The sequence below is a fragment of the Trachypithecus francoisi genome, unplaced genomic scaffold (genome assembly GCF_009764315.1).
Source record: "Trachypithecus francoisi isolate TF-2019V2 unplaced genomic scaffold, Tfra_2.0 Lachesis_group5, whole genome shotgun sequence".
NCBI lineage: Eukaryota > Metazoa > Chordata > Mammalia > Primates > Cercopithecidae > Trachypithecus > Trachypithecus francoisi.
In genome coordinates this window covers 58,088,093-58,111,715 of record NW_022681470.1, presented here as the reverse complement: position 1 = coordinate 58,111,715, position 23,623 = coordinate 58,088,093, and the positions used below count along the sequence as shown (strand labels likewise).

The 23,623-nt window shown below is 52.9% G+C and overlaps 1 protein-coding gene across 5 annotated transcripts in view; it reads right to left on the bottom strand.

The window, feature by feature from the left end:
* PKP1 (plakophilin 1) overlaps positions 1-23,623 on the bottom strand; it is a 49,066-nt gene that overhangs the window by 6,658 nt on the left and 18,785 nt on the right. For all 5 annotated transcript variants that reach the window (XR_004433769.1, XR_004433770.1, XM_033196883.1 and 2 more), the window contains exons 3-12: positions 12,684-13,078; positions 9,522-9,666; positions 8,432-8,639; positions 7,431-7,608; positions 5,901-6,015; positions 4,169-4,324; positions 3,115-3,291; positions 1,709-1,862; positions 1,162-1,348; positions 490-574 (exon numbers count right to left, since the gene is read on the bottom strand). Coding sequence is in view for 3 of the 5 variants with exons in the window: in XM_033196883.1 (XP_033052774.1) it covers positions 490-574; positions 1,162-1,348; positions 1,709-1,862; positions 3,115-3,291; positions 4,169-4,324; positions 5,901-6,015; positions 7,431-7,608; positions 8,432-8,639; positions 9,522-9,666; positions 12,684-13,078 (1,800 nt within the window). In the remaining 2 variants the exon portion in view is untranslated. The remainder of the gene's footprint in view (positions 1-489; positions 575-1,161; positions 1,349-1,708; positions 1,863-3,114; positions 3,292-4,168; positions 4,325-5,900; positions 6,016-7,430; positions 7,609-8,431; positions 8,640-9,521; positions 9,667-12,683; positions 13,079-23,623) is intronic.

Genomic DNA, 23,623 nt, shown 5'->3' with positions numbered 1-23,623 from the left:
CACACATGTGGGATTAGTCTTTCTAGTGCTGCTTTGATCGTGAGACCCTCTATTCAAAACTTTGAATGGTTCCCCAGTGCCAAAGGTGCAAATCCAAGCTCTTCAGTCTGAAATTAAAAGGGCTTTGTAACCTAGCCCAAACCTACATTTCCAGCTGGAGTGCACCCCATGCCCTCAAGAGACTTGTGTGCTTTCTGTCCACTCTGCTTTTCAGTTTGCTGCTAAAGGATCCCACCGCAGGCCTCTCACACATTTCCTTGATTTCCTCTGCCCTCCATGTTCTCAGCACCCCTCGCAGATCCCAGAGCCCAGAGACTCGATCAGAATGTTCATCACATTCATTTTCATGTAGAAGCTGTCTTTGTTTCTCAGACTGTCCCGAAGGGCAGGGGCGTTTCTCCAGTGCCCAGCCCAGAGCCCAGCATATGCCAGGTCCTCTGCTCATGAGCAGGAAGAACCTCAGAAGAGGATGATGTCCTGAGCTCTTACCTGTCTGAGGACACCCTGCAGTTCCTTGCTGGACCACATGTCAGACAGGAGAAGCCGGGCAGCTTCTGCGGCCTTGGGTGAGGCACTGGGCAGGTGAAAAGTGCATTTGTGAGATGAGATTCCAGGAGGCGTGAGAAGGAACACCCTCTTCCCTCCCACCCCCACTGCCAGGGACTGGACACAGGGGAGGCCTCAGAGGAGGCCTCAGGTGTGCAAAAGAGAGGAGCCCCATTGGGGTGTGGTGAGCCTGGTCACCCTACACAGTGGGCACAACTCCATGACCCTGCCCACCTAGAGCACCCCAGGACTCTCCTCAGGGGCCATGAGGGGGCAGAGCTCTTCCACTCCAGTCCCCAGCCTTGTCCTGGGAAGAGGCAGCCCCACAGAACAGGATAATGTCCCTATTCAGTTGGACCTGCTGTCCCATGCCTCCTGCTGGCCCAGTGTGTTGCCTCTTCCCTCCGTGCAGCCCTGCGGCCTGGATGCTGGACCCTTCGCTCCACGCATTCTCGGCTTCTGGAACTTCTCCTCCATTCAAGCTTCCCCGTCCCTGGCTCCTCCTATCCTGGGTGCTTTCCCTGCTCCATGGAGAGCTGTGGGACTGCCTCCTGCTGTGCAGGGTGAGGAGGGGCTCTGACTGGGGTGCAGCCCGTGGGAGCACCCCCCGCCCACCTGTTGCGGCACAGGTTGATGATGTTGTTGAGCATGCTGCTGGAGAAGTACTGCTTGGCCAGCTGTGGCTGCGAGGTCATCAGGTTCCTCACGGTGTAGCAGGCCGAAGATAAGATGTCTTCAGAGTTGCTGGTATTGCCAGTGTGGCTGGTGAGGAGCCTGGTCACCTCTGGGAACACCTGGTTCCCTGGGAGAGGAAGGAGTTGGGGTACAGGGTCAGGATGACTAGGGAAGGAGGGGCTGAGGGGTTCCCTCTGGGGCCACACTCTTGGATAGCTTTCTGCCAGGCTGTGAGCCAGGGGGCCCTCAGGGCTTCCTGGCAGCTCAAACTCAGGGCTCAGAGACCCAGATAGGACTTTTGCAGATCTGCTCCCAGCCCTCAGGTGACAGGCTCCCCACTCCTGTCTCCACACCTGTCTTTGGCTAGCTTCCTTTCCTAGAAAGCTCATCCCAGGGAATGGCTTAAAAGATGACCTTCAAGCAGGCTTTGAATTGTAGGGAGCCTGCCATGTCTTAGCTAGAGGGGGAGGAGAGAGAGGGACCTTACCCATCACTCTGTGCAGCACAGGGTGGCGGGACATGTTGCTCAGGAGGGAGGCTCCGGACCGCACCACATCAGAGTTGCCAGATTGCAGGAGGCGGGCAATTTGTGGCAGGCCCTTTTCCTTCAGCCCAATCAACTGGCTCATGCCACTGGACATCTAAGAGAGAAGGAGCAGGTAAGGAGCTAGCCTGTGGCTTCCCAGGCACCATGGCAGGCAGAAAGGGGCAAGGAATCCCAAAGGCAGACATCCCAAAACCCTTTCTCTTTCACGTTGGAAGCACTAGCAGACACAAAAATCTGCTCACATGTGGGTAACAACAGAAACCTAGGCTAACATGCACCTCCCCTTTCCCAGCCCTGATCCCGTCTCCCGGATCAACCTGCAGACCAGATGGGTGGAGAGAGGGAAGTTTCATTTCTCCTACTCATAGTAACCCAGAGTCAGCTTCTAGACTAACCCAAGTGTCCAATGCTGCTCTCTCACCCCACTGTCTCAGCACTGCCCCCATTATGTCTCCCCACACTATCTGCCCATGTGAAACTATACGGTCAAGGGTATTTGTCAGTTATACAGCTGGCCTTCTTCTTCCAACTTTCTTACCTCTTTAGAATCCAACACATATTTGTTGAGGGCTTGCTTGAGAAAAGAGGGCTAAGAGAGGGTCTGGGCCCACATGGAGACAGAAGTGGGGTCCCCTAGAGGTAGGCCAGTTTACCCAGACCTCTAAGCAACAGAGCCACCCTGGGTGTAACAGGTCTAGGTGGATTTGGTGTTCTCAGAGCTGCCCAGCCTCACTCCTCACAGCCACAGAAGTTCTCCACCCTCGGTCCACTCTAGTGCTGCTGCTGCTTGGTTCCCTTGTCCTAAGTAAAGCTGGAGAATAGTTGGCTGCCTGGCCCATCTCAACTCTTCTTGATTGCAAACAGGTTTCCTCTGGCTTTGCCCCGTATCACTGTGCCCTCCAAGCTACATACATTTGGCCTTAACATCTGCACGAATTCTGTCCAGTCTTCTCTGGACCTGCTTGGACCCCAAACCCTCTTTTTCCACCTTTGTGAGTTCAACAAATGGGCAACTCCTTTTGCCAAACACCCTCTCCACCCCATTCCCTAACCTCAAGCAGAGCCCAGGAAGCCAGCCAGGGACCAGGAACCATGTGTCCAAGAGGATTGTGTGGCCATGGACTGAATCCAGCATTAGTGGGCCCACCCACTCTGCACCCCCCAGCAGCTCCTAAAGGGCAGAGGTGTTTCCCCAGTGCTCAGCCCAGAGCCCAGCATATGCCAGGCACTCTGCTCATGGGAGACTCCAAAGCCGGGGGACAGGCTGGGGGGAAAGGAGGGAGCGGAGCCTGGACAGTGGCTGGAGGATGGGGCCGCTACGGGAGAGAAGGTACAGCCCCACTCACCAGCCCCTTGCTGGCCGTCAGGTTCTGCAGGGCACCCGCACAGGCCTCCAGGGTGGCATCTTTCTTGCTTTTGCCCATGAGGTTCAGGTAGGTGCGGATGGCATCTGAATGGTACAACCAGCCGCTGCCCTTGGGGTTGGTCTCTTCCTCGGGCAGGGGGCAGTCGTAGTTGTTGTTCTGAAGATAAAGAGCATGTCGGGGGGTCAGTGGGAGCCTCGTGAGAGGACACAACCTGGGCATTCTGTCCCCGTCCCCCCAGCCTCAGAGTCGTGGTTCCAGATAGGGCGAGCTGAGGAAGCACCTGCGGAGGCAGGGAGCCTAGGACAGCCCCGCTGCACCCCTTTCCTCTACGCACTGCAGCAGCTCTGTGGGATGCAGGAATGGGCCATCATCCTCCAGACCACCCCAGGATGTGGGAGAAGAGAGCATCCTGGCATTTTGGGAGCTGTGCTCCAGGGCAGCCTTGGTCCAAACCTTCCAGATACGTGGGGCTGCTTTGGGCTCTCCCATCATGATGCTTCCTCCTCTTCTAGACTTAGAGAGTAGGTTTGACCCAGCCTGGGCCAACGGGGGTGGTCTGGGACCTGGATTCCACAGCTGGGCCCAGTGAAGGAGGGCTGACTACCCATCCCCGGCAGGCTTCTGCTTCTGGGAAAGCCTGGAGGGTTCAGGAGATGGCGGGAACCAAGGCCAGAAAGGGTGAGAGTTCTGGCTTTCCTCAGATTCTCAAGGGCAAGGGAGAAGATCGGGGAGACTTGACCCATTATACAGTAAGAAAGACCAAGGCCTGCAAACAGAGGGCTGGAGTTTTTGACCTCTAAGGTGGTCTGAGCCCTTATACTTCCAAGAACAGATTTCCCCTTGTGCAAGATGAATGGCCTCTACTCAGCTCCTGGCATGCAGCATGAGTCCCAGGCCAAGGCGTTGGCACGGGCCTGTCCCTTAGGGCTGGTTTCGGGCTCCAGGAGGGCCCAGAGGAAAGGGCAGATGAGGCAGTGACTCCTGGTGGGATGCTCGATGGGGCGGGCCCTGGCCCTGCTGATGCTGTACTCACCATCATCTTGTCGCTCTTGTTGCTGAAGCAGCCAGTGGAGGACTTCTCGGTGTAGGTATTGCGGGCGTTATACTCCAGCTGGCGGTAGCGAGTGGGCACCTCAGCATCCAGGCGGTAGGAGAGGTTGTGCAGGACACACATGCAGTTTTCCACGGACTGGGGACCAAGGAAAGGCATGGGCCTGAGCCTCTGCCCAGCCAGACAGGCTCCTGGCCTAACACCTACCCTAACTAATAAGAGAGCAGAGGCATCTGGGCTGCATCAGGAACGATGAGTGCAGGCACCACCACACTCTCAGCCTGGAAAGTCTTCCAGGGCCACCTCTGGGACCTGAGTTTGAATCTGTCATTTCCTGGCTGCATGAACTTGACTGGCCTCACTTCTCTGGGTCTCAGCTATCTCAACCGTAAAATGGGACTACAATCATCCACTTCACTAAGGTATTGGGAAGATGATACAGAGAAAGCCCTTATCACAGGGCCTAGCGTGTAGTAGAACTGCTGTGGACAACATGCCAATGGGCAGACTGGGATGCTGAAGAATGTGTCTTTTTTCCCAGAACAAACTCCTCCAGAAGAAGCCCCATGCCTCTAGATTCCAAAGCCATCCAGTGCACCCCTCATTCCTTCTTCCTATGGCCAGTCCTTAGCTGTCAATGTCAGCGGTGCTAAGTCAACAAACAGCAACACCGGGAGCCCAGGGCTTCACCATGGCATGGGCCCAGATCTTCGTCAATCTCCTTCAGCAAACCTCCAGGACTAGGGTTTGGGGGCAGCAGATTTCCCCTTCTAATGATGTTTGGCCCTTGCTGGGGTCTAAGGGAATCTGACTTCCAGGGCTTGGGGTTGCACAGGTGTTGGGGATGTTGTGCCCAGAGCAGAAAAGCATCTTGCCAGTTGGAACCAGGCAGAGCAGCCCAGCGTCACTGCTCTCCTCTGCGACCCTGCTGTTGTTTCCAGTGGAGGGAGCAGGAGATAAAATCCCTCCTCACGGAAACTGTGCTGAGAACCCAGATGCTGTGATGCCAGCCAGTCCCCTGGCGATCTGGGGCCTGCTGGACCTCACTATCTCCTGAGCCACTGTCCTGCCATGGGGGGGACATCTCAGCCTTCTGTTTATCTGCCCTCCACGATTTTGTTTTCTCTCTGTTTGTGCTGTGTCCAGAAGTCCAGAGAGGGCAGGAAGGTGACCCTGCCAATGGCTTTTCTGGGAGGCAGTGGGAAGATAGCAGTGGCAGAAAGAGTCTCATCTCAAGGGGACACTAAGCCCTGGGGACACCAGTATGGATTCCTCGGGGCTGTGGGGCAGGGCTCAGGGCCACGGGACAGGGCTCGGCACCGCCAGTGAAGTGCAGCCAGCAGATACTCGCTGGGAGCTTCCTCTGTGCCAGGCCCTCTTCGTGTTTTGCTTATTAACTAATCGAGCCTTTCAGACAACCCATGAGTTGATATGATTATGACCATTTCCATTAGAGTGAAGAGTGAACTGGGGAACAGAGAGATGAGGGAAGCAGCTGCATCGACTACACTTCTAAGTGAGGGAGAGTGGATTTGCATGGGCACACTGTCCTCAGAGCCCACCCCTGTAGCCACACTGGGCCCTGCATCCAGATGCCCCTTCTACCACCCCTGACTCTGTGCTACTGTCTTGTCACTGGGCCAGGCCTCAAAGGCACCCAGAAAACGTAGGGGGCTGGGCCTAGGGGTCAGGGTGCCACCGGGGATGCACTCACCTTGTCGTCACAGCGGCTGGCCGCTACACAGTTCTGGACATAGGCCATGAGGGAATCAATAAGCCCTGAGTAGTTACGCATGGTCTGGCGGCCTGCATCGGCCGAGCTCAGGTTCCTGGGGAAGAGAACAGAGAGTGGGAGAGGGCAGAGAAAGGGGGAAGAGAGAACAGGGAAGGTAGAGACAAGAAAGTGTGGTGTGGGACAGGAAGGAGAGAGAACAGGCAGGGGAGGGGAGGGCAGAGAGGAGACGACGGGGTGGAGATTGGAAGTTGTAGTAGGAGGAAGGAAGGAGAAGAGGAAAGGGAGGAAAGGAGTGAAGGGAGGAAAAGACGAAAAAGGAAGGAAAGAGAAACCATTTAGCCAATTCCGCCTGGCCCTGGCTGAGGCTGAAATGAGGTCTCATTTGCACTCAGTTCTTTTCCTCCTTCACTCTGCCCAGTAACTTTATAATTGGCAATGGCTCCATGTGGCAATGGTCCCTCTGCAGCTGCAGCCCAAGGCCCACACCCTGCTAAGCCAGAAGCTCCCACATGCCCAGTCTCTTTCTGTGGGGCAGGAAGAAGCCCTGTTGATGCTGGATCAGCAGTGGAGCTGGGGGTGGCCAGGCTGGGCACCAGAAGCTCCCTCTCCACCCAAGTCGTGTTCTGCCCCTAGCAGTAGGCTCATTCCCAAGCAATCTGGGCTCATCAGCCTGGTGCAGAGGGGTGTGGTTGCTGCTTGCTACCAATAGCACATCAACCCCATAAGACTCTTAATTACCCTCACTTTTCATCTCCCCAGCCTCTCTGCTTCTTGGAGGCTGCTACTGGAGGCTGGCAGGGAGAAACACAAGTTGAGACAGAGGCACATGCCAGCTGCACCCACCACTCTGAAGGGGGGTGGTTCTCAAGAGCTGGGAAAGACAACTCCCATTAAAGCAAGCTGGGACCCTAAAAGGGATCCTGCTCCAGGGTTCCAAGCCCTGTACAAGCCGCCCCTCCACACCCACCCCTCTCGCCAGCTTGTAAACCTCTGCTTCTAGAACAAGCTCTCCCACCAGCCCCATAGGGGCTTTGCCACACCCTGGTACGGAACTTAGGCAACTTTGGGCGAAGCAGTGCTGTCTTCATGCCAATGAACATGGCAAACAGTTTTAACACCACAGCTGGGAAGTGACTCATTAGCAACCCGTCGGTAGACTTTTGTCTAAAAGAACACTCTTCAAGATAGCACAAGAAATGCATTTTTTCATGGGGTGGAGGAGGGAAATGGTTGAACCAGTTTGGATATTCAGATCCAGGCATTTCACGCTCAGATTCCTGATTAATGTCCACTGCATTCTTTCAAAGCGGGTGGTAGGGTCCTGGGCCTTATCCAGATCCAGGGAAGTTAGAAAGGTCTGAGTCCCTGTGTCTTGGAGCCTGCCCATAAGAGCGAGTGCCAGGTTGTCTGTTACGTTCTATGCACTGGCTGAATGTTGGCTGAGATGGGGCTGTCTGGGGAAGGGCCCAAGGCTGGCACAAAAAGACCCCATGTGTCTTCTTCTCTCACCTCAAGCAGCCTGTGGCATTGAAGAAGACCTCAGGGTCCACCGCTTCCCGGGACATGTTGCTATTGCCATCGCACCAGCCAGAGAAGGGGATGATGACGCGGTCGGCCAGAACAGGCAGGGCGTCGGCAATGAGCTCCTCCTTCAGCTCGTCAGTGGAAGACAGGTTCCAGAGCAGCCCTGGGGGGCAGAGACCATCATCCCAATTTGTGCCAGGCTCAGGATGCCCTAGGGACCGAGGTAACAGCCCCAGCCTGGACTCTAGCAAATGGGCTCTACTGAAATGTCACCTTCCAGGTAGCCCTGGTCTATAGAACCTATTGTCTGACTGTTTCATGAGATCATTTCTCAATGTACCAACCAGACTGAAGGTTCCTTGAGGGCAGGGAACATCTCAGAGTTCTCTGTCAAGGCCAAAATTATGCATGTGGAAAGTGATCAAAAAATGTTTGATTGATCAGTGGTTTTTAGTGTAAATTGTAGCACTTGGAATCTTCTAACGCAGTCTCTTTTCCACCTAAAAGTTACTCCAGAAATACTTATCAATTATTACTCTGTACATGGTCTGATCTTCCCAGTCCAATTCTAGGTCTTCATGGTGACCTCTTCCTCTTGTGCCCCCCACCTTGAGAGCTTACCGTATTTCTTGAACACAGCGTAGGTGCTTAAGACCTGTTAACCCCTTCCCCCCTCAGTCTTACTCTCTTTCCATCACCTGGGAATCCCAGGGCTTGTGGAATATGATCTTGCCAGGACATGAGCCTTCCTCCTTTTGCTCTTTAACCTCAAAAAGATGGTGACCCCTTGTGTGTGTGCACACCACCCAAGGTCACCCTCTGGACACCCCTAATTGGTCCAAGGCCAGTGTCACTAAACTCTCAGGATATTGGCCCTAGGTCAAATCTGCACAGCTGTGTCTTGGCCCAGCCTGGAGAGACTGAGGCCATAGCCAGTGGCCTTGCCCAGCCCCCCACGCTGGCTCTCTATGGCCGTGGCATCCTACCGGTCAGCTGCTTCTGGATCTCGGCGTTCCCAGTTCTCCTCAGGAGGGTGACTGCCTCGCGGATCCCATTCTGCCTCCGGGTCTCCAGCTTATTGGTGGTGCTCCTGAACACCAGGTTGCGCAGGGCCCCTGCCGCGGCCTGCTGGACATTCTGGTTGGGGCTGCGGAGGAGGTCCACCAGCTTGCAGATGCCTCCCAGCTGATAGACCTGCCAGGAGAAAGTCGCCACACTGCCTGGTCAAGGGAGATGAGGCTGATCTAGTTATTCTCTACTCAAAGCTGACTTTTTTTTTTTTTTAGACCAAAAAATCTATCAGTTCAGAAATATTCCAGTCTACCAAAATAAATAAGCAGTGTGAGGTCATGATAACTGACCCAGATCAGGAGGCGAAAGACCTGGATGCAGATCCTAGCTCCCATATCCTAGCTCCCATATCCTAGCTGGGAGACCCTCAGCTAGGGTCCCTCCTCTTTCCTGAGTCCTGCTTTCTTCCTCTGGAGAATGATGGTGAGGACCTGATAAGAAAGTGGATGTAAATACATTTCAAAACCCTAAAGCAGAATACAGACATAGAAACGGATACAAACTTATTCGGGACTCTGGGAAACACATTTCTGACACTACATCCTTGGGCTGAACTGAAGAGCCCTGTAGTGTCCTTCCCGCCAGCAAAGCTTTGGAAGCATCAACAGGGCCTATTTTCTACCATAAAATGCCTGGAGAGAGAAGGGGAGTGGGAGAGAGGAAGCGGGTAGGAGGGCAGGAGTTGAGAGGTGGGGAGCAGTCATGTTCTTTAGTGGGATTTGAGAAAGGGGGTTTCTGTTGAACCCATGGCTGGCATTGAAGTATCTCTTCCACAACCAGTGGAGGAAGTGTACATGCCTAGTGTCCACTTAAACAGAGGGCTTTGCTCTGCAGAAAGTTAAGATGCCCAGCTCTAACCTTGGGCAATGTGAAGGCCCCTGGCAGCTGGGCAGGGCAAGAAGAAGCCAACTGCAGATGCCCCCACCCATCTCTAAGAGCAGAGTCAGGCTGACACACCCAGGCCCTGCGCAGGCCCACCAAGGAGGAAGGTATGCAGCCAGCTACCTGTTGCTTGGCAGATTCATCCTGGAAGCAGGTATGCTGGATGTAATAGGCCCCAATGGCCTGGTACTTCTCATCCTGGGAGCTCAGGTACTGCACAGCCTTGGGGATGGTCAGCCCACTGCACTCAATGTCCTCACTGCAGATCCTGTGAAGAATGGGCAGTGGGGGTGGTTACAGGGTGGGCTGGGAGCCCTGTTGAGGGAGCTCGGAATTCCTCCTGGTACGCTAAGCTGCCACAGCCTAATCTGCCTCTGGAGAGCCAGAACAAGGCAGTCTGGGCCCACCTGGAGAATACCCCTGGGAACGGTTCCTCTCTTCCAGAGAAGAGAAAGCTACACCCACTGGATTTTCCCCATGTGAGAATAGTGAATCCCTGGTCACAGTTAATGTCCAAGCAGGTATGTTATCTCTGCACTGAGGAAAAACTCCTCCCTATTCCCTGAGGGGAAGCTTCCCACCCACCTTGCCATCTCTCTTGTTTGTGCCTGGTATTAGGAATATGGAAGACAATGGACATGATCCCATCCATCCATCCATCCATCCATCCATCCATCCATCCATCTGTCTATCCATCCATCTATCCATCCATCCGTCTATCCATCCATCCGTCCATGCATCCATCTATCCACCCATCTGTCCATACATCCATCCATTCATCCATCCATCCAACCACCCATCGATCCATTCATCCATCTGTCTGTCCATCTATCCATCCCCAAGACCAGCTGGGCTTACACAAAAATTTTCACATCTACCCTTTCTTCCCAAATTATAGCCACCAATTTCCTGATTTTGATCACTTTAATGGCAGCAAGGGACTGCCATATTTGGCTTTCTTCCTCAAGCTCCCCCATCTAAAATTCATACCCTTTTTACTAGATAAGTGGTCCTAAAGCCCTGTTCACTGTGTTGTTCTCTAGCTCAGAAGCCATCAGTGGCTTCTCCATACTTCAGGTTCAAGTTTAAACAGCTTAGTCTGATATCCAGGGGCAGGTATTAGGTTGAATTATAGGAAATGTCTGTAGTTAACCTTTTTTGAGCCATAAAACCAGACATTTCATATGTTTTAACCTAATAACCCGGCTGCACTATGAAAACATTCCCCAGCCCCTATCCAGGGTCTGCTCCAGCAAGACTGTCCCCTTCACTGGACCCTGGCCAGGTCTCAGGCTTGCCTCAAGGCTCGTCACTGGCCCTGCTCAAGCCCCACCTTTGTAAAGCATTCCTAGGGAAGGGAAACCTCTCTTCTAAGGACCTCTCCAGCTCCCCTGGTGTAGAGTCACAGGGTGGTGACTGGCTATGTCCAGCATTCAGAGAGGGAGCCCTCTCCTCGTGCTTTGACATACCTAGTGGTCAATAAATACTCATGGTTTTAGCTACAGCAACCCAACTTCATTTCTAAGAAAACCACCCGAGTCGCAGGGCTCTCTGGCACTGGGTTAGTAGTACTGCTGCCTGCATTGAGAGAAGGTCACTGCATTCATCAGTAAAATGGCTTGACACTCATCCCTTCCATATCTCACCTAAAACCTCCGCTCAGGGTCTCCGGTTGGGGCAATGAGCTGAAGCCAGAGGTTGCCCTGATCAGCCTCTAAGAGAGAGCGGTTTCTAAGTTCTTCTCCAGATCATCCTAAATACGCCTTACAGCCTTCAAGTAGTTAGGAAAGGTCTAGCTCTACAATGGGGTCCTGCTTATTTTCAGAACAGTGTGGTATTGGTAGGGAAGAGCACAGGATGGAGAGCCAGCTGTGTGGCCTTGGACAAGCTGCTTAACATCTCTGTGCCTTGTTTTCTCCTCAGGAATACTCATGCCTGCCTGGCGAGGGGTGTGAGGATTAAAGATGAAGAATGCAAAGCTCCTGAGGCTCTCTGAAAAGGAGTTAATTGTGTAGCTCCAGAACAGCTCTGGGTTGTCCCTATCGTGGCTGCTGTCCCCTGCACTTGCCAAAGAGTCTGGCATGTAGTGGATGCTCGGCAAATGTTTGCCAAACACATAACAATGAGCAGTAGGTGGTGATGAAGGACAGTTCAAAGGTTCAGGGAGCCTCCAGCACTGAAGGGCAGGCTCAATGTCACTCACAACACCTCTGCGTCTACGGTTCCTAACGGCGCACCCCATTCGGTGTCCTTTATTCCCTCTGGGTGATGGCCGTCAACATCTATGCACAGGAGTTGTGCTCTGTTCTGTAGCACTAGATCATGAAGCCCCATGAAGTCCCTCAGGGTTTTTGTTGTTGTTGTTGTTTGTTTGTTTGTTTGTTTGAGACACAGTCTCACTCTGTTGCCTGGGCTGGAGTGCAGTGGCACTATCTCAGCTCACTGCCACCTCCACCTCCTGGGCTTAAGTGATTCTCTTGCCTCAGCCTTCTGAGTAGCTGGGACGACAGGCGCCCGCCACCATGCTTGGCTAATTTTTGTATTTGTTTGTAGACATAGGGTTTCATCATGTTGTTCAGGCTGGTCTCAAACTCCTGAGCTCAAGCACCCTCTACCCACTCCTGCCTCAGCCTCCCAAAGTGCTGGGATTATAGGTGTGAGCCACCACACCCAGGCCATGTCCCTCAGTTTTTATGTCTATTCATCTTATTTGTCTTTTGGATTTACAGGTTATGTTTTAGGTTACGTTATAACGTAACCTAAAACCCATTCTTTTCCCATTGTCCGTACAGGGGCATATTCCTTTGCTCTTTCAGAACATGGATAGAGATTTACATGCCTAAGATCAGAGGTTCTCAAACTCTAGTGTAAATCAGAATCACTGAAGGGCTTGTTAAAATATGCATTGCCGGGCCCCTTTCCCAGTGTTAGGGTGGGTCCCCAAATGAGCATTTCTAACAAATTCCTGGGTGATGCTGATGTTGCTGGTTGGAGGAACACACTTTGAGAACCATTAACCTCCCACTGTTCATAAACTGTGACCTTGAAAACCTACACAGTCTATGTCTGTTTCAGCTTCACTCTAAGAACTTCTTGAGGTCAAGGGCCCATCAGGCCAGGTTCTCCCCATCAGGGAGTCCATCACATCAGGGACAATGAACTCCCCAGGGACAGAAGCTATGTCTCTCCTGTCATCCCAGGAGCCCTTTGCAGGGTGCAGTCAGGCTAAGGGTGTGTCTCCCCACTGGCCCTCCTGGCTCCGCAACCCAGCCCAGCAGCACTCACTTGGAGCTGGCCCTGGAGTGGCTGAAGGACAGGTCCTTGTTGCAGGAGATGGGCGGGACATACACAGGGTCCTGCTTGGAGGCACAGGAGGGTGGGCGCACAGGGCACTTCTTCACGGCCTTCTGACCACTGCAGGTGCTGTAGAAGCTGTAGCGGTTCTGGGTGGTCTTGTGGCCCTTGCTGCCCAGCGTGCCCTTGCGCAGGGTGCCCCGTGGGTCACAGTAGAGGTCGGGCTCACTGCGGCTCGCCTTGATTTTCTGCATGAAGCAGATGTCGCTGCCTGCTCCGGTGGTGTTACAGCTGCCTCGGGGATAGTGTCGGCTCCAGTTCTCCATCTGGCTGTAGGAGCTGAAGCGCCTGTTGTCAGGCTCCCGCTTGAGGGTTCCATTGTAGATCTGTCCAGGGAAAGGGAGAAAAGCTCAGTCAAGGTTCCTAAATGGGGGTCCTGGATCCAGCGGGGCATGAGATACAGCCCTCCCCAGGCCCCATAATAACGCTCAGAGAATCCCAGAATGTTTGGCGTGGAAGGAACCTGAGCCATCATGTGATATATTACTTTTCTAACTGCAAACTGTGACACATTACAGATTATAAAGTCAATTTAGAAGACTGTGACCATCATTTTTAAAAAGATGGAATAGAATAATATATCCTGGAATATAAAATATCAGAGTGCAGTGCAGGTAGTAAAGTCACACATTGTTTTGTGAAACAGTGTATGGGTACTGGATTGCAACATACAATGCATTTATTACTGTGAATTGCTGTCAATAAAGTTTGACAACCTCTGATCTAATCCCACATGGTACAGTCCAGGAGGGGGAGTTGGAGGCCCAGAGGAAAGTGACCTTCTAGTAGTCACTCAGTGAGAAAAGGACAAAACCCAGACTTGAGCCTGGGTCTCCAAGCCCTATGCCATTCCCAGACACCAGCAGCTTCTCACACAGCCAGCCTTCTTTGGCCCCTTATACTCAGCACACAGAAACTTCTATTCTGGCCAGGACTGTTTTCTAGTGTTCTTTTCTGCTAGACTCTTCATCTTGCCTCCCTTCTTCCAGGGCAAGAAGCAAAGGGTAACAGATCACCTCAAATGCCAAACAGGGATGATATTCCTGCTCCCTGGGCCCTTTCACAAGGGACTGCGAGCTACGGGCCTGCTTGCACACATGGAGGCAGGCCTGGGGCTGCAGGGTGGGGTACAGGGAGGGCCTCCTGGGCTTTGTTGTTAGGCTGGCAATGGGGAGAAGCCAGGCAGAAGCTCAATCCAGCATGAAAACATACAACAGACAATGAGGTGCCCCAGGGGCTCTGTGTGAGCCCAAGTGGGGAGTTGGCCTCCTTGGGGCGAGCCTGTGAGGTTGGAGACTTGGTGGAATTAGCTCTGGAACAGAACTCTCCGAGGAGGACTTTCCCAGGAGCTCACAAGCTGGTGGGTCTGACCTGCTCCAACTTGTTCTCAGAGTAGAGGATCAACATCGAGTCTGATAAAAAATGTCTTCACACAGGTGCTGACTTGGGACTCACCTTTGCTGGGATGGGCCAGGGCCAAACCCAGCAACCCAGAGCCTGCCTGGCCACCCCTGCCCCTCCCTGAGAGAGAGAGAGAGAGAGAGAGAGAGAGAGAGAGTATATGTGTGTGTAGGGGAGGTCGTTAGGCAACTGGGTAATTCCCTTCCACGCCAGATCTAGCCACACAAGGCTGGGGAGGGGCTGGCACTCAACTTGGTCATTTTTCATCTCTGCAGGGAGTCACAGACAGCAAGAAACTCCCATGGTTTGAGCTCCCAGAAAGACTGGGTGTCAAACCACCAGTCAGAAGTTGCATCCAAAACTCAGAAGCCACAGACTGTTAACCTTGGCAATGGCCTGCTCATCCCCTTCACCCACACACCCAGCTGTGCACTCAGGCAGGCACAATTTTCTTCCCCAAACTGGGTCAAACCAACCTACCCCAAAGAGAACTGGTGTCTGGTTGTTGGGAGAGGCATAGATGGACAATCACAAGGCATGGGGAGAGGAGCTGGGCAATTTTCTGAGCATCTGGGTATGGAAAGCATGTCCTGCAGATTACAGGCAAAATATGCCATGAAAGCCTTTATAAATGGCCACACCCTCCATTCTCCTCTCAGGGGAAGGAAGGTGGCAGATGACAACATGGAGGGGGAAGCCCAGCATTGCCAAAGGGCGAAGAGCCAGCTAAGCCTTAAATGGAAACACAACAAGGAGCACCCTTGTTCTCCGTAAATGACACGCCTGGACGTCATCTCAGACACCTGATGAGAAGCCCAAACGCTCATCCTGGCTCAAACCCAGCAAAGATGTGATCATGCTGATTGAGCCTCTCAGAGGCTTTGGGCTTTGCTTTCCTGTGCTGGGAAAAGGAGCAGCTGGCAGCCTTGCCAAGTCTCAGCCAGGGTGGGCTGCCCACAGGGAATGCACACTGGCTGCACCCACAGGGGAGCGGGCAAGGTGGGGAAGGCAGGGACGTCCCCATAGGACTGCATTTCCCAGCCTCCCACCGTCAGCCACACCCCAGTGGCATCACCCATTCCTGGGAATTCCACCCCAGCTCCTAGTGTCATGGTGCTGGTGGGCTGTGCTGCCTGAGGACAGCTGGGTATGACTCTCTCCAATCATCATGGCCTTTTGCTATCACTTTGACAAGCAGGAGTAAAGTCTCCTCTCAGTTAGACCCCATCCTCCCCAAGTACCATGAGGGGGCCTGGATTCCCTCCAAGGCACGAGGAGGTGAACTGCTACCAGCTCTCCCTGCACAAATGGCCTGGGACCTGGATGAAGCCTGCAGCCTTGAAGACTGAAATGGCAGCAACTGCCTGGGAATTGAGGTGCTTCCTCCAGTTCACTGGGCTGAGACCTACAAAGTGGAGGAAGACCCGGGGTCAAGAACACAGACTCTGGAGCCAGCCTGCCCTGGCCTTGTCAGTTGCCCAGTGCCTCAGTTTTTCCATCTGTAAAACTAGTATAATTATACCCAACATAGAGGATTGTTGGGAGAATCCAATGAACTAATGTTAGGAAAGCACTCAGGATGGTCCATGACATGAGTGTTTGCTCAGTCATCGTATCCCTCTGACTCTTAGATTGGGCACAGGTTGGCTGCCTTAGGACTTGGTTCCTAAAGGAGAGATTGTATGTCACCCGTGACATACCTAAAGGAGCTACCAGGTGTCATAAGAGGGAGGATGAACCCAGGAAGCCAAGACAGTCCAGGAAAGGTATGTGCACCAGTATCAGAGCCCCATGCTAGTCTCACCCCACAGACACAAAACAGTTCTAAATATGTCTCAGAAAAGTGGAGGAGCATGGTCTGCCCAGATGGAGCACCTCGAGTGAAGCCAGGCTTTATCACAAATGGTGCAGTGTTTCTTTACGTGGGTGCTGTCGGCACCTGAGGCAGAACAGTTCTTTGTATAGGCTGTCCCAAGCATCCCAGGATGTTTAGTGTCCCATCCTCCAGGCTCTAAATGCCAGTAATGCCTCACAGTCATTGCAAAATGCCCCCAAACATTTCAAAATGTGCATTGCAAAATGCCTCCACACATTTCCAAACACTGTCTTCCAGGTCCCGGGCAAGGAGCTGCAGCCAGAAGAGGATGCACGGACAGTGCACGTGTGCCTGTTGCAGGTGGGAGAGCTTCACTGCCAAGACCAGCTCTCCCAGCCACACCCCCACATTCAGATGGCAATCTGCTGGCAGTGCCTGGCTCTTTGAATACAAAGGACAGTGACACACACACAACCTCTTGTCTGGTTATCACATGGATCAGAACATTCCAGAGGCTGGAAACTCAATTTCCTGGGAGCAGAGTTGATTACTCTGCCAGACAACAGGCTAGACTGGACAGCCAGACAGAAATCCAGAGTATTCCGAGAGACATGTTTCTTCACTGGAGACCAGTGGGGCTTTCGAGGGTTCTCACAGTCCGAGGTGAGCCAGGAAAAGCTGCTTTTAGCTAGGAGCCCCCAGCCAGTCCCTGCTCTGCCGTCTGCTTGTATAACTCCCCTTCTCCCCTTCCTTCTTGGAGAAGTGGGATGTTTTAACCCCACACTGAAAGCTCCCCTCTATTCCTGTCCCTCATTAAGTCAGGAAGCTCTCAGAGGCCAACCCCTCCTTTATAGGCAAGGAGACAGTCCCAGTGAAGCAATACAAGCCCCAGATCCAGGGCCTCAAAGAACTGAACATGACCAGTTGCCCCTTGAGGGAGCCATTCAATGTGGAGTGGCCCCCAAAGCTGGAAAAGCTCCTGATTGCCCAAATCATCAGATAGGGTAGTAGCCATTCAAAAAGAGATGGCATCCTCCTGTCCTTCCATTAGAGAGCCCTTATTGACCCTCCTCTTTTACACCCCTACTGCCCAGGCTCTGGCTCTGGCTCCCATCAGCTTACCACCAGGCCACTCCAGTGCCCCCACACGGCCCCTGCCCAGCCCCCAGGGCTCTGGTCCCTGCCTTGTGATGCCATCACTCCACCTTCCTCAGGGAAAGCTTTCATCAGCCCTTGCCACACTGGAGAACCTACAGTGTCTGCTCCTTACAAGACAAACTTCTCAGCCCAGCCCCACCCTGCCTGTCCAGCCATCTCTTCCCCTCCCCAGCACACTAAGCTGCCCCATGACCTCAGCCACATCCCGGGCTCCCTGCTTCTGTTCAGATGCTCCTCCACCCTGAACAGCTTTTCCTCACCTGCCGCCTCCCAAATGCTATATTTCTCTAAGGCCTCTTCTCAACCTGTCATCTCCAGAAGGCCTGTTCTAACCCAGCCGTGTCTCCGTAACAACCAGAATTGGAATTATTTGCCCTTACAGCCAGGGGCCTCTGGTCTTGTTTGTTTTCTAGTTGCTAATGTAGGTTTCTGTCTTTTCCCTGAGCTCTCCAGGGCAAAGATGCCCTTAATTGTACCTAAAACAGGGCTGAGCTCACAGCAAGAGCTCAGGGAAAGGTGAACTGTGACTGTGAGAATTTGTGCTAGGGATGGAGATTCAGGATGCTGATGGCACTGGAATTCCCACAGTCTCCAGGGCAGAGAAGAGAGAGGAGGCACCATGAGTAAAGTGGGCTGGCAGGAGGTAGGGCCGTTCTAGGCAGGGTGAGGCAGCCTGTGCTGGTGCACGGCATGGGGTCTAGCTGTGATGTCCAGAATGCTTCCGTTTACCCCTTGACCTGAGCAAAGCAGCTGGGTGGTTGAACCCAGAGAATTTTATCCAGCTCTAGCTGGACAGACAGAAGCTGCCGGGCTCCTTGGGAGCTGGGTATGTGCCTGGCAGGACAAGATGAAAAGAGTGTCTGTGTCCCCAGCTATTAGCCCATTTTGAAACCAAGCTTCTGCCAGCAGGGTGGGGCCGGCCAAACCTGTTCTCCAGCGAGACACACCCTGGTCTGCCTGCCGAGTCACACACCCAGCAGTGTCCAACAGGGCCATCTTCAGCATCGTGATCTCCCAAGGCCCTTTTCATGAAAGGGAGTGCATGCACAGTTTCATGGAGTCCTCGTGCCTCTCAGGCCTGGTGAGGGCTTGCTGGAGAAAGAACCTTGATTAGATGCCTTTCAAGGACAGGTTCCATTTGCCACTTGCCTAGTACCTGCCACTCCCCACTCAGTGCCCAGGTAAGGGGCTCTCATGTACTAGGCATGTAGTGACCCTTGTTCATCTTGCTGGGATTTCAGTCAGGACCGGGGGATAGGGTAGAGCTGACCTGTCACAAGGAGCACCTCGCATGTGGCTTAGTGGCGCTGCTCTCACCCTCTCTAGGGGTTTGGAGAGTACAGGTGATCTCCCAGCAAAGCTGCCAAGATTGGGGCACACAGGGCTCCAGGAGGTTGAGAATCTTCCCAAAGGGGTAGGGGTGGCTGCTTATTCAGCAGTCTGAGTCAGCATGGGAACCACTGGGGCCTGAGTCACGACAGATGGGACTTCAGCAGGGGAAGTGTTGATCCCTGCCTCCTGACTCCTCTGGGCATGGCTCCTTCTCTGAGAAGCAGTAGGTTCCACCCTGGGCTGGCCCTCCTTTCTTTTCCTGGCACACTGTTTTGGGCAGAGTAGCCCCAATGCTCAGAAGCCCTGACGTCTGGACACAGAACAATACCATTTGGCCTTCGAGGAGGTGTGGCGGGTGTGCCTCACTGTGGGTCCTCAAAGGCAGAGGGAGCTGCACCCACAATGCCATCGCCAGCACCCCGAGACCAGCAGTGCCCACCCAGGTGAGAACTCCAGAAGGCACTTGCTAAGTGCTACTGAACTGAAGTCGCTAAGTGTCCACTGAGAGAAGGCACAGCAGAAGCCACAAACACCCTGATGCCCAGTGCAGGCACATGTTGCCACCTGAAGTTTTAAAATGTAAAAAAATGTAAAAGTTTTGGTGCCTGTCCTCAGAGTAGAGACTTCCCCAGAGATCTGGTTAATAATGGTCAGTGTCCCTTACAAGCTTTGAAAAGCAGAAACAGTGAGCATACTTCAATCACGCCAGTATTAACAAATGTCTACGGATAACTGAGGACAACTTTTCTAAGCAGAAAACATCCTATAAAACTGTGTAGCTTGTGGGTCTTTTGGGAAGATGCTGCTTTCTCCCGTGAGGCCCCGATTCTGGGATAAAGAAGGCATCTTAGCCTCTGGGGCTCCAGGCTCTACGCCTGCCTGCAAAGGTCAGGTCCATGGCAGTTCCTAAGCCTGGTGTGGGGGCAACATGCGCTGTACAGCCCAGTGACTAGCCGACACCTGGTGCTCCATCAACATGAACACGCAGCTATGCCAGCTCCTGCACCAGCTCCATCTCCACTTCCTGCTCCCTGCCTATTTACTGCACTGTGGGAAAAAGCAGGTTTTCCGAAATGCTTCTCTTTTACCTTTCCCCCTCTATACCTGAGAAATAGGTTTTTTCTCAGCTCCTAACACTGCTAGGATGGGTTTGCAAACAAGAACCTAAGTTTTCATACACAGATATGTCTGTTTCCTTTTGGAAGGGAAATCCCTGGCAGGCGTTTGCCACTTCAAACGCTGCTCTCACTGCCCGAGTGGTGGAGGACCCCTGGCCCTCAGCATCTCCCTTCCATGGCCCCAGACAAGTGGAAGTCATGGTCATTCTGCCCTCCAGGAGCCCCGTGTTCTGAGGTCATAGCTTCTGGCTTTCAAACCCAGAGGCTGGTTCAACTGTACCAGTGATGGTTCGTCATGAAGAGGGAAAGCTGAGGGGGCCATCCTGATATGAAATATCTCCTGGAGCCCTGGATGATGGGCCAGCACCCCAGAAGAGCACCCTTGAGGGTCAGGAAGATTCCACTGGGCCAGATGCCCCCCATCCTATACTGGGAAGTTGGAGGGAGAGGCTGGCTGGCCCCAGAGCCACCCAGGCACTGAACCAGGAGGTGCTTTCCAGTCCTGGGAAGAAGAGAGCCAAAGGCTAGGAGGTGGCAGCATCCTGAAGGGCAGGTGCTTACCTGGCCCAGAAAAGAGCTCCCTGCAGACCCAACAGTGGAAAGAAACCACTCCTGCTGTTTGAGACAGCTCTGTAGCCCAGGCTGGAGTGGAGTGGTGCCATCATGGCTCACTGCAGCCTCAACCTCCTGGGCTCAAGCAATCCTCCCAACTCAGCCTCTCAAGCAGATGGGACCACAGGTGCACACCACCATGCGCAGCTGATTTTTAAATTTTTCTGTGAGACAGGGTCTCCCTGTGTTGCCCAGGCTGATCTCAAACTTCTGGCCTCAAGTTATCCTCCTACCTCAGTCTCCCAGAGTGCTGGGATTACAGGTGTGAGCCACTGTGCCTGGCCTGTTAGTCAAGAATTTTACATGAAGGGAGAGACACTCAGCTGGGCCCCTCAGTGCTCGGGTAACAAATCTCACTTTTGGAAGAGGAGCATGTGTGCATGCACGCTCACACATGGACACATACACTTCTATATGCAGTCCCCACCTGCTCACATGGGACAGACATCCCATGCCAAAAGTGGACTCAGGTAGGGAAGGTCTTTGGAAGTTGCTTGAGCATATCTTGAACACCATCGCTGGTGTGGCGCTTCCCAGTGTGCAAAGGGCTTCCCTGTTCATCACCTTGTGATTATCTCCCAGCTGGCCAATGAGGTAGCAGGGCAGAGAGCAGTAGCTTTGTTCTGTTTGTGAGCATATTAAGCTCAGAGAACTTTAGACTGGTCCGAGGCCACACAGCTAAGATGGGGCAGACCCTAAGCCAGGACTCAGGTCTTTGGTGTCTCTTACAGTGATTATCCTCCAGCCACTCTGCTACCAGAGTCTGGTGACACAAACAAAGCCTACAGGGCAAAAAGTTTCTGTAGCTAAGGGGGCCCTCTACAGAAATTCTAGCATCTCTGGCCAGTTGCTGGCCCTGACTCCTGGAAGACCCCATCCCCAGTGGTTCTAGACACAGGAGGTGCCAGCCCTTCTTCTTTGAGCCAACCGTGGGAGGTTCTTGAAGACATTTAAGAAGTGTGTAGTTACTTAGCTGTGTGTCACGATTCTAATGCCCAAAGACCTGGGCTGGAAGACCCTCTGTGCCAAGGGATGCCATGCCTGTGGCAAGGAGATCTTGTGGTCATGACAAGTGTTCTGTCCTGGCCAGGACAGTGAGAATGAAGGTGCAGTGAGTAATGGGAGTGTGACTGTTTGGTTCCTCTCCATCCACCTTTTGCTCTAAACGCACCACTGAGCACACACAATTGGGGCTGAGAAAACAGGGACTTGTGTTAAAGCTGGCACCTGAAGCTGAGCCCTGGATCTTCTGGAACTCCTCCAGTCTTGCTGAGCTTCTGGTGTGGTCAGGAAGGAGGAGGAAGGAGGGAAGGGTCCCTGGCTACCCCTGAGCACCCCAACTCTGCTCCCAGCACTGTGGGACCTCCTGAGAGCTGATTAGGACCCCAGGTAGATATGAAAGAAGCTTGGGGACTTCCTGGGGGCCCTCTCCAGGTTGGCCACAGAAGGCAATCCTCCCACAGGGCTCAGCACCCAGCAGGCCCTGGTGAGTCCAGAGAACTATAGGTGCTCAGTCAGAAACATCCACCTTAAATGTGCCAGTTAAAAAAGTGTTCAGCCAGGCGTGGGGCTGGTCACCTCGGTGAGGGAAGGCTGTACTTCATGGCTCTTCTCTTCGGGCCTCAGCTCTCCTACCTTGCCTGCTTTGGGAAAATTATCCTGAGCCATTAGCATATGATCCGGAATCTCCCCCAAGTGCTGGCCACGCACGACTGGTGGCTGTGGGGTGACTCCAGGGAAGTCAAGGACACAGCAATAACTGACATTGAAACTCACAGAAAGGACTTCTTTGTGCCATTTTGATTACTACAAGGAGAAAGTCTAGCTGGGTGTCAATATGTTTCTTTAATATTTGCCAATCTCCCTTTTTAAGCAAAAACAAAACCAAACAAACAAAAACAAACAAACAAACAAAAATTTTTCTGCCAGGTAAAAGTACCTAGCTAGAATTAAATAATGTTATGTTTTTATTCTATTTACTATAATTGATGACCAAAGTTGTGGTTAGTCTTCATTTGTGGCAAAAGATACCGGTTTCTATCATTTGGGTGAGTGATATAAAGTTTCCTTTCAAAATAAATACATTGGAATAGCTGGGTATGGTGGCACGTGCCTGTAGTTCCAGCTACTTGGAAGTCTGAGGCGGGAGGATTGCTTGAACCCAGGAGTCAAGACCAACCTGGGCAACATAGTGAGACCCCGTCTCTAAAATAAATGCATGAATAAATAAACAAATGCACTGGAACTGATAAGTAATTCTTTAAATTTTAAGTAATTACTTTAAGTAAATAATAGTTGGTATGATTTTGCAAAAATTGTGACAGCAGAATGCAAATGACAGAGGTCTGGGAAACATGATTGCTCATAGTGGCAAAAATACCATGATGTAACAGTGTGACCAGGAGCCCTGAGTCAGGAGTCAGGAGACTATGCTCCGGTCTTGGTCTCCCCTGCCTAGCTGTGCAGCCTCAGGCCGTCGCCTCACCTCTCTGAACCTCAGTTTTCCCAACTACAGCATGCCCTGTAAGGCTTCTTCTGAAGGAAGGCAGTTCAGCAGTCTGCGATTTACCCCTTGCTGAAGTCACAAGCAGCCTCCTTCCCAGCCTGTTTTCATCCCCTTCCAGGCCTCGCCCTTGGGCGCCCTGTGGGGGCGGGAGGGGGGGGGCTCCGGGTCTAGAGCTGCTTTTCTCCCCACCTGCGTCTCTACAGCTCCCCTGTCCCCTCCCCGTGCCTGAGCTGATTTTGTTTTCAGCTGAGTTTGCTCTCCTGGGGCAGGCAGGCCTCCGTAGAGACATGCCAGGGCCCTGGGGGAGAAAGTAGAGCCTCACCCTTGCAAAGGGTAGGGATGGCTCTTCCACTCACTTGGGAAATTCTGCTGCATTTGTCTCGCTGAGCCTAGTGACAAAAGGAAAACGCTCAAACCAGAAAAAAGGCACCAGAAGATCCCCCCAGGACTGTATTTTGATGACTTAATCCCATGCCTTGCTGGCTTCGAAACTTGGCCAGCAGGAGAGGCTTGGCCCACTTCTCCCCCTGCCCTTCTAGGTCCTTCCCTCCTCTTGCTCTTCATACCCCCTGCAAAGTCCACTGGGGTCCAGACTCAGTTCTGCCAGATTTATCTGTGAGGTCACAGGCAAGCCCCTGCACTTTTCTGTGGTTTGATTTCCCTACAAATAAAATGAGAATAACAAAGCCTGGTCCACCTACTGAGCTCACAAAGACTGAAGGATCAAGTCAGGAGATGAAAACACAAGCAGTTTGTACAAGTTCAAAATGCTTCAATAATTCAAGGGATTATTAAATAACGGGGGTGCCGCGGGGTTGGAGCACTTCCCCCTTAAGAGCTGACTGAGAACACAGCACAGATGAAACAGCCTTGAAAGCCACCACCTGTGGCTCATTCAGAACCCAAGACCCCCTCCCCAGATGTCCAA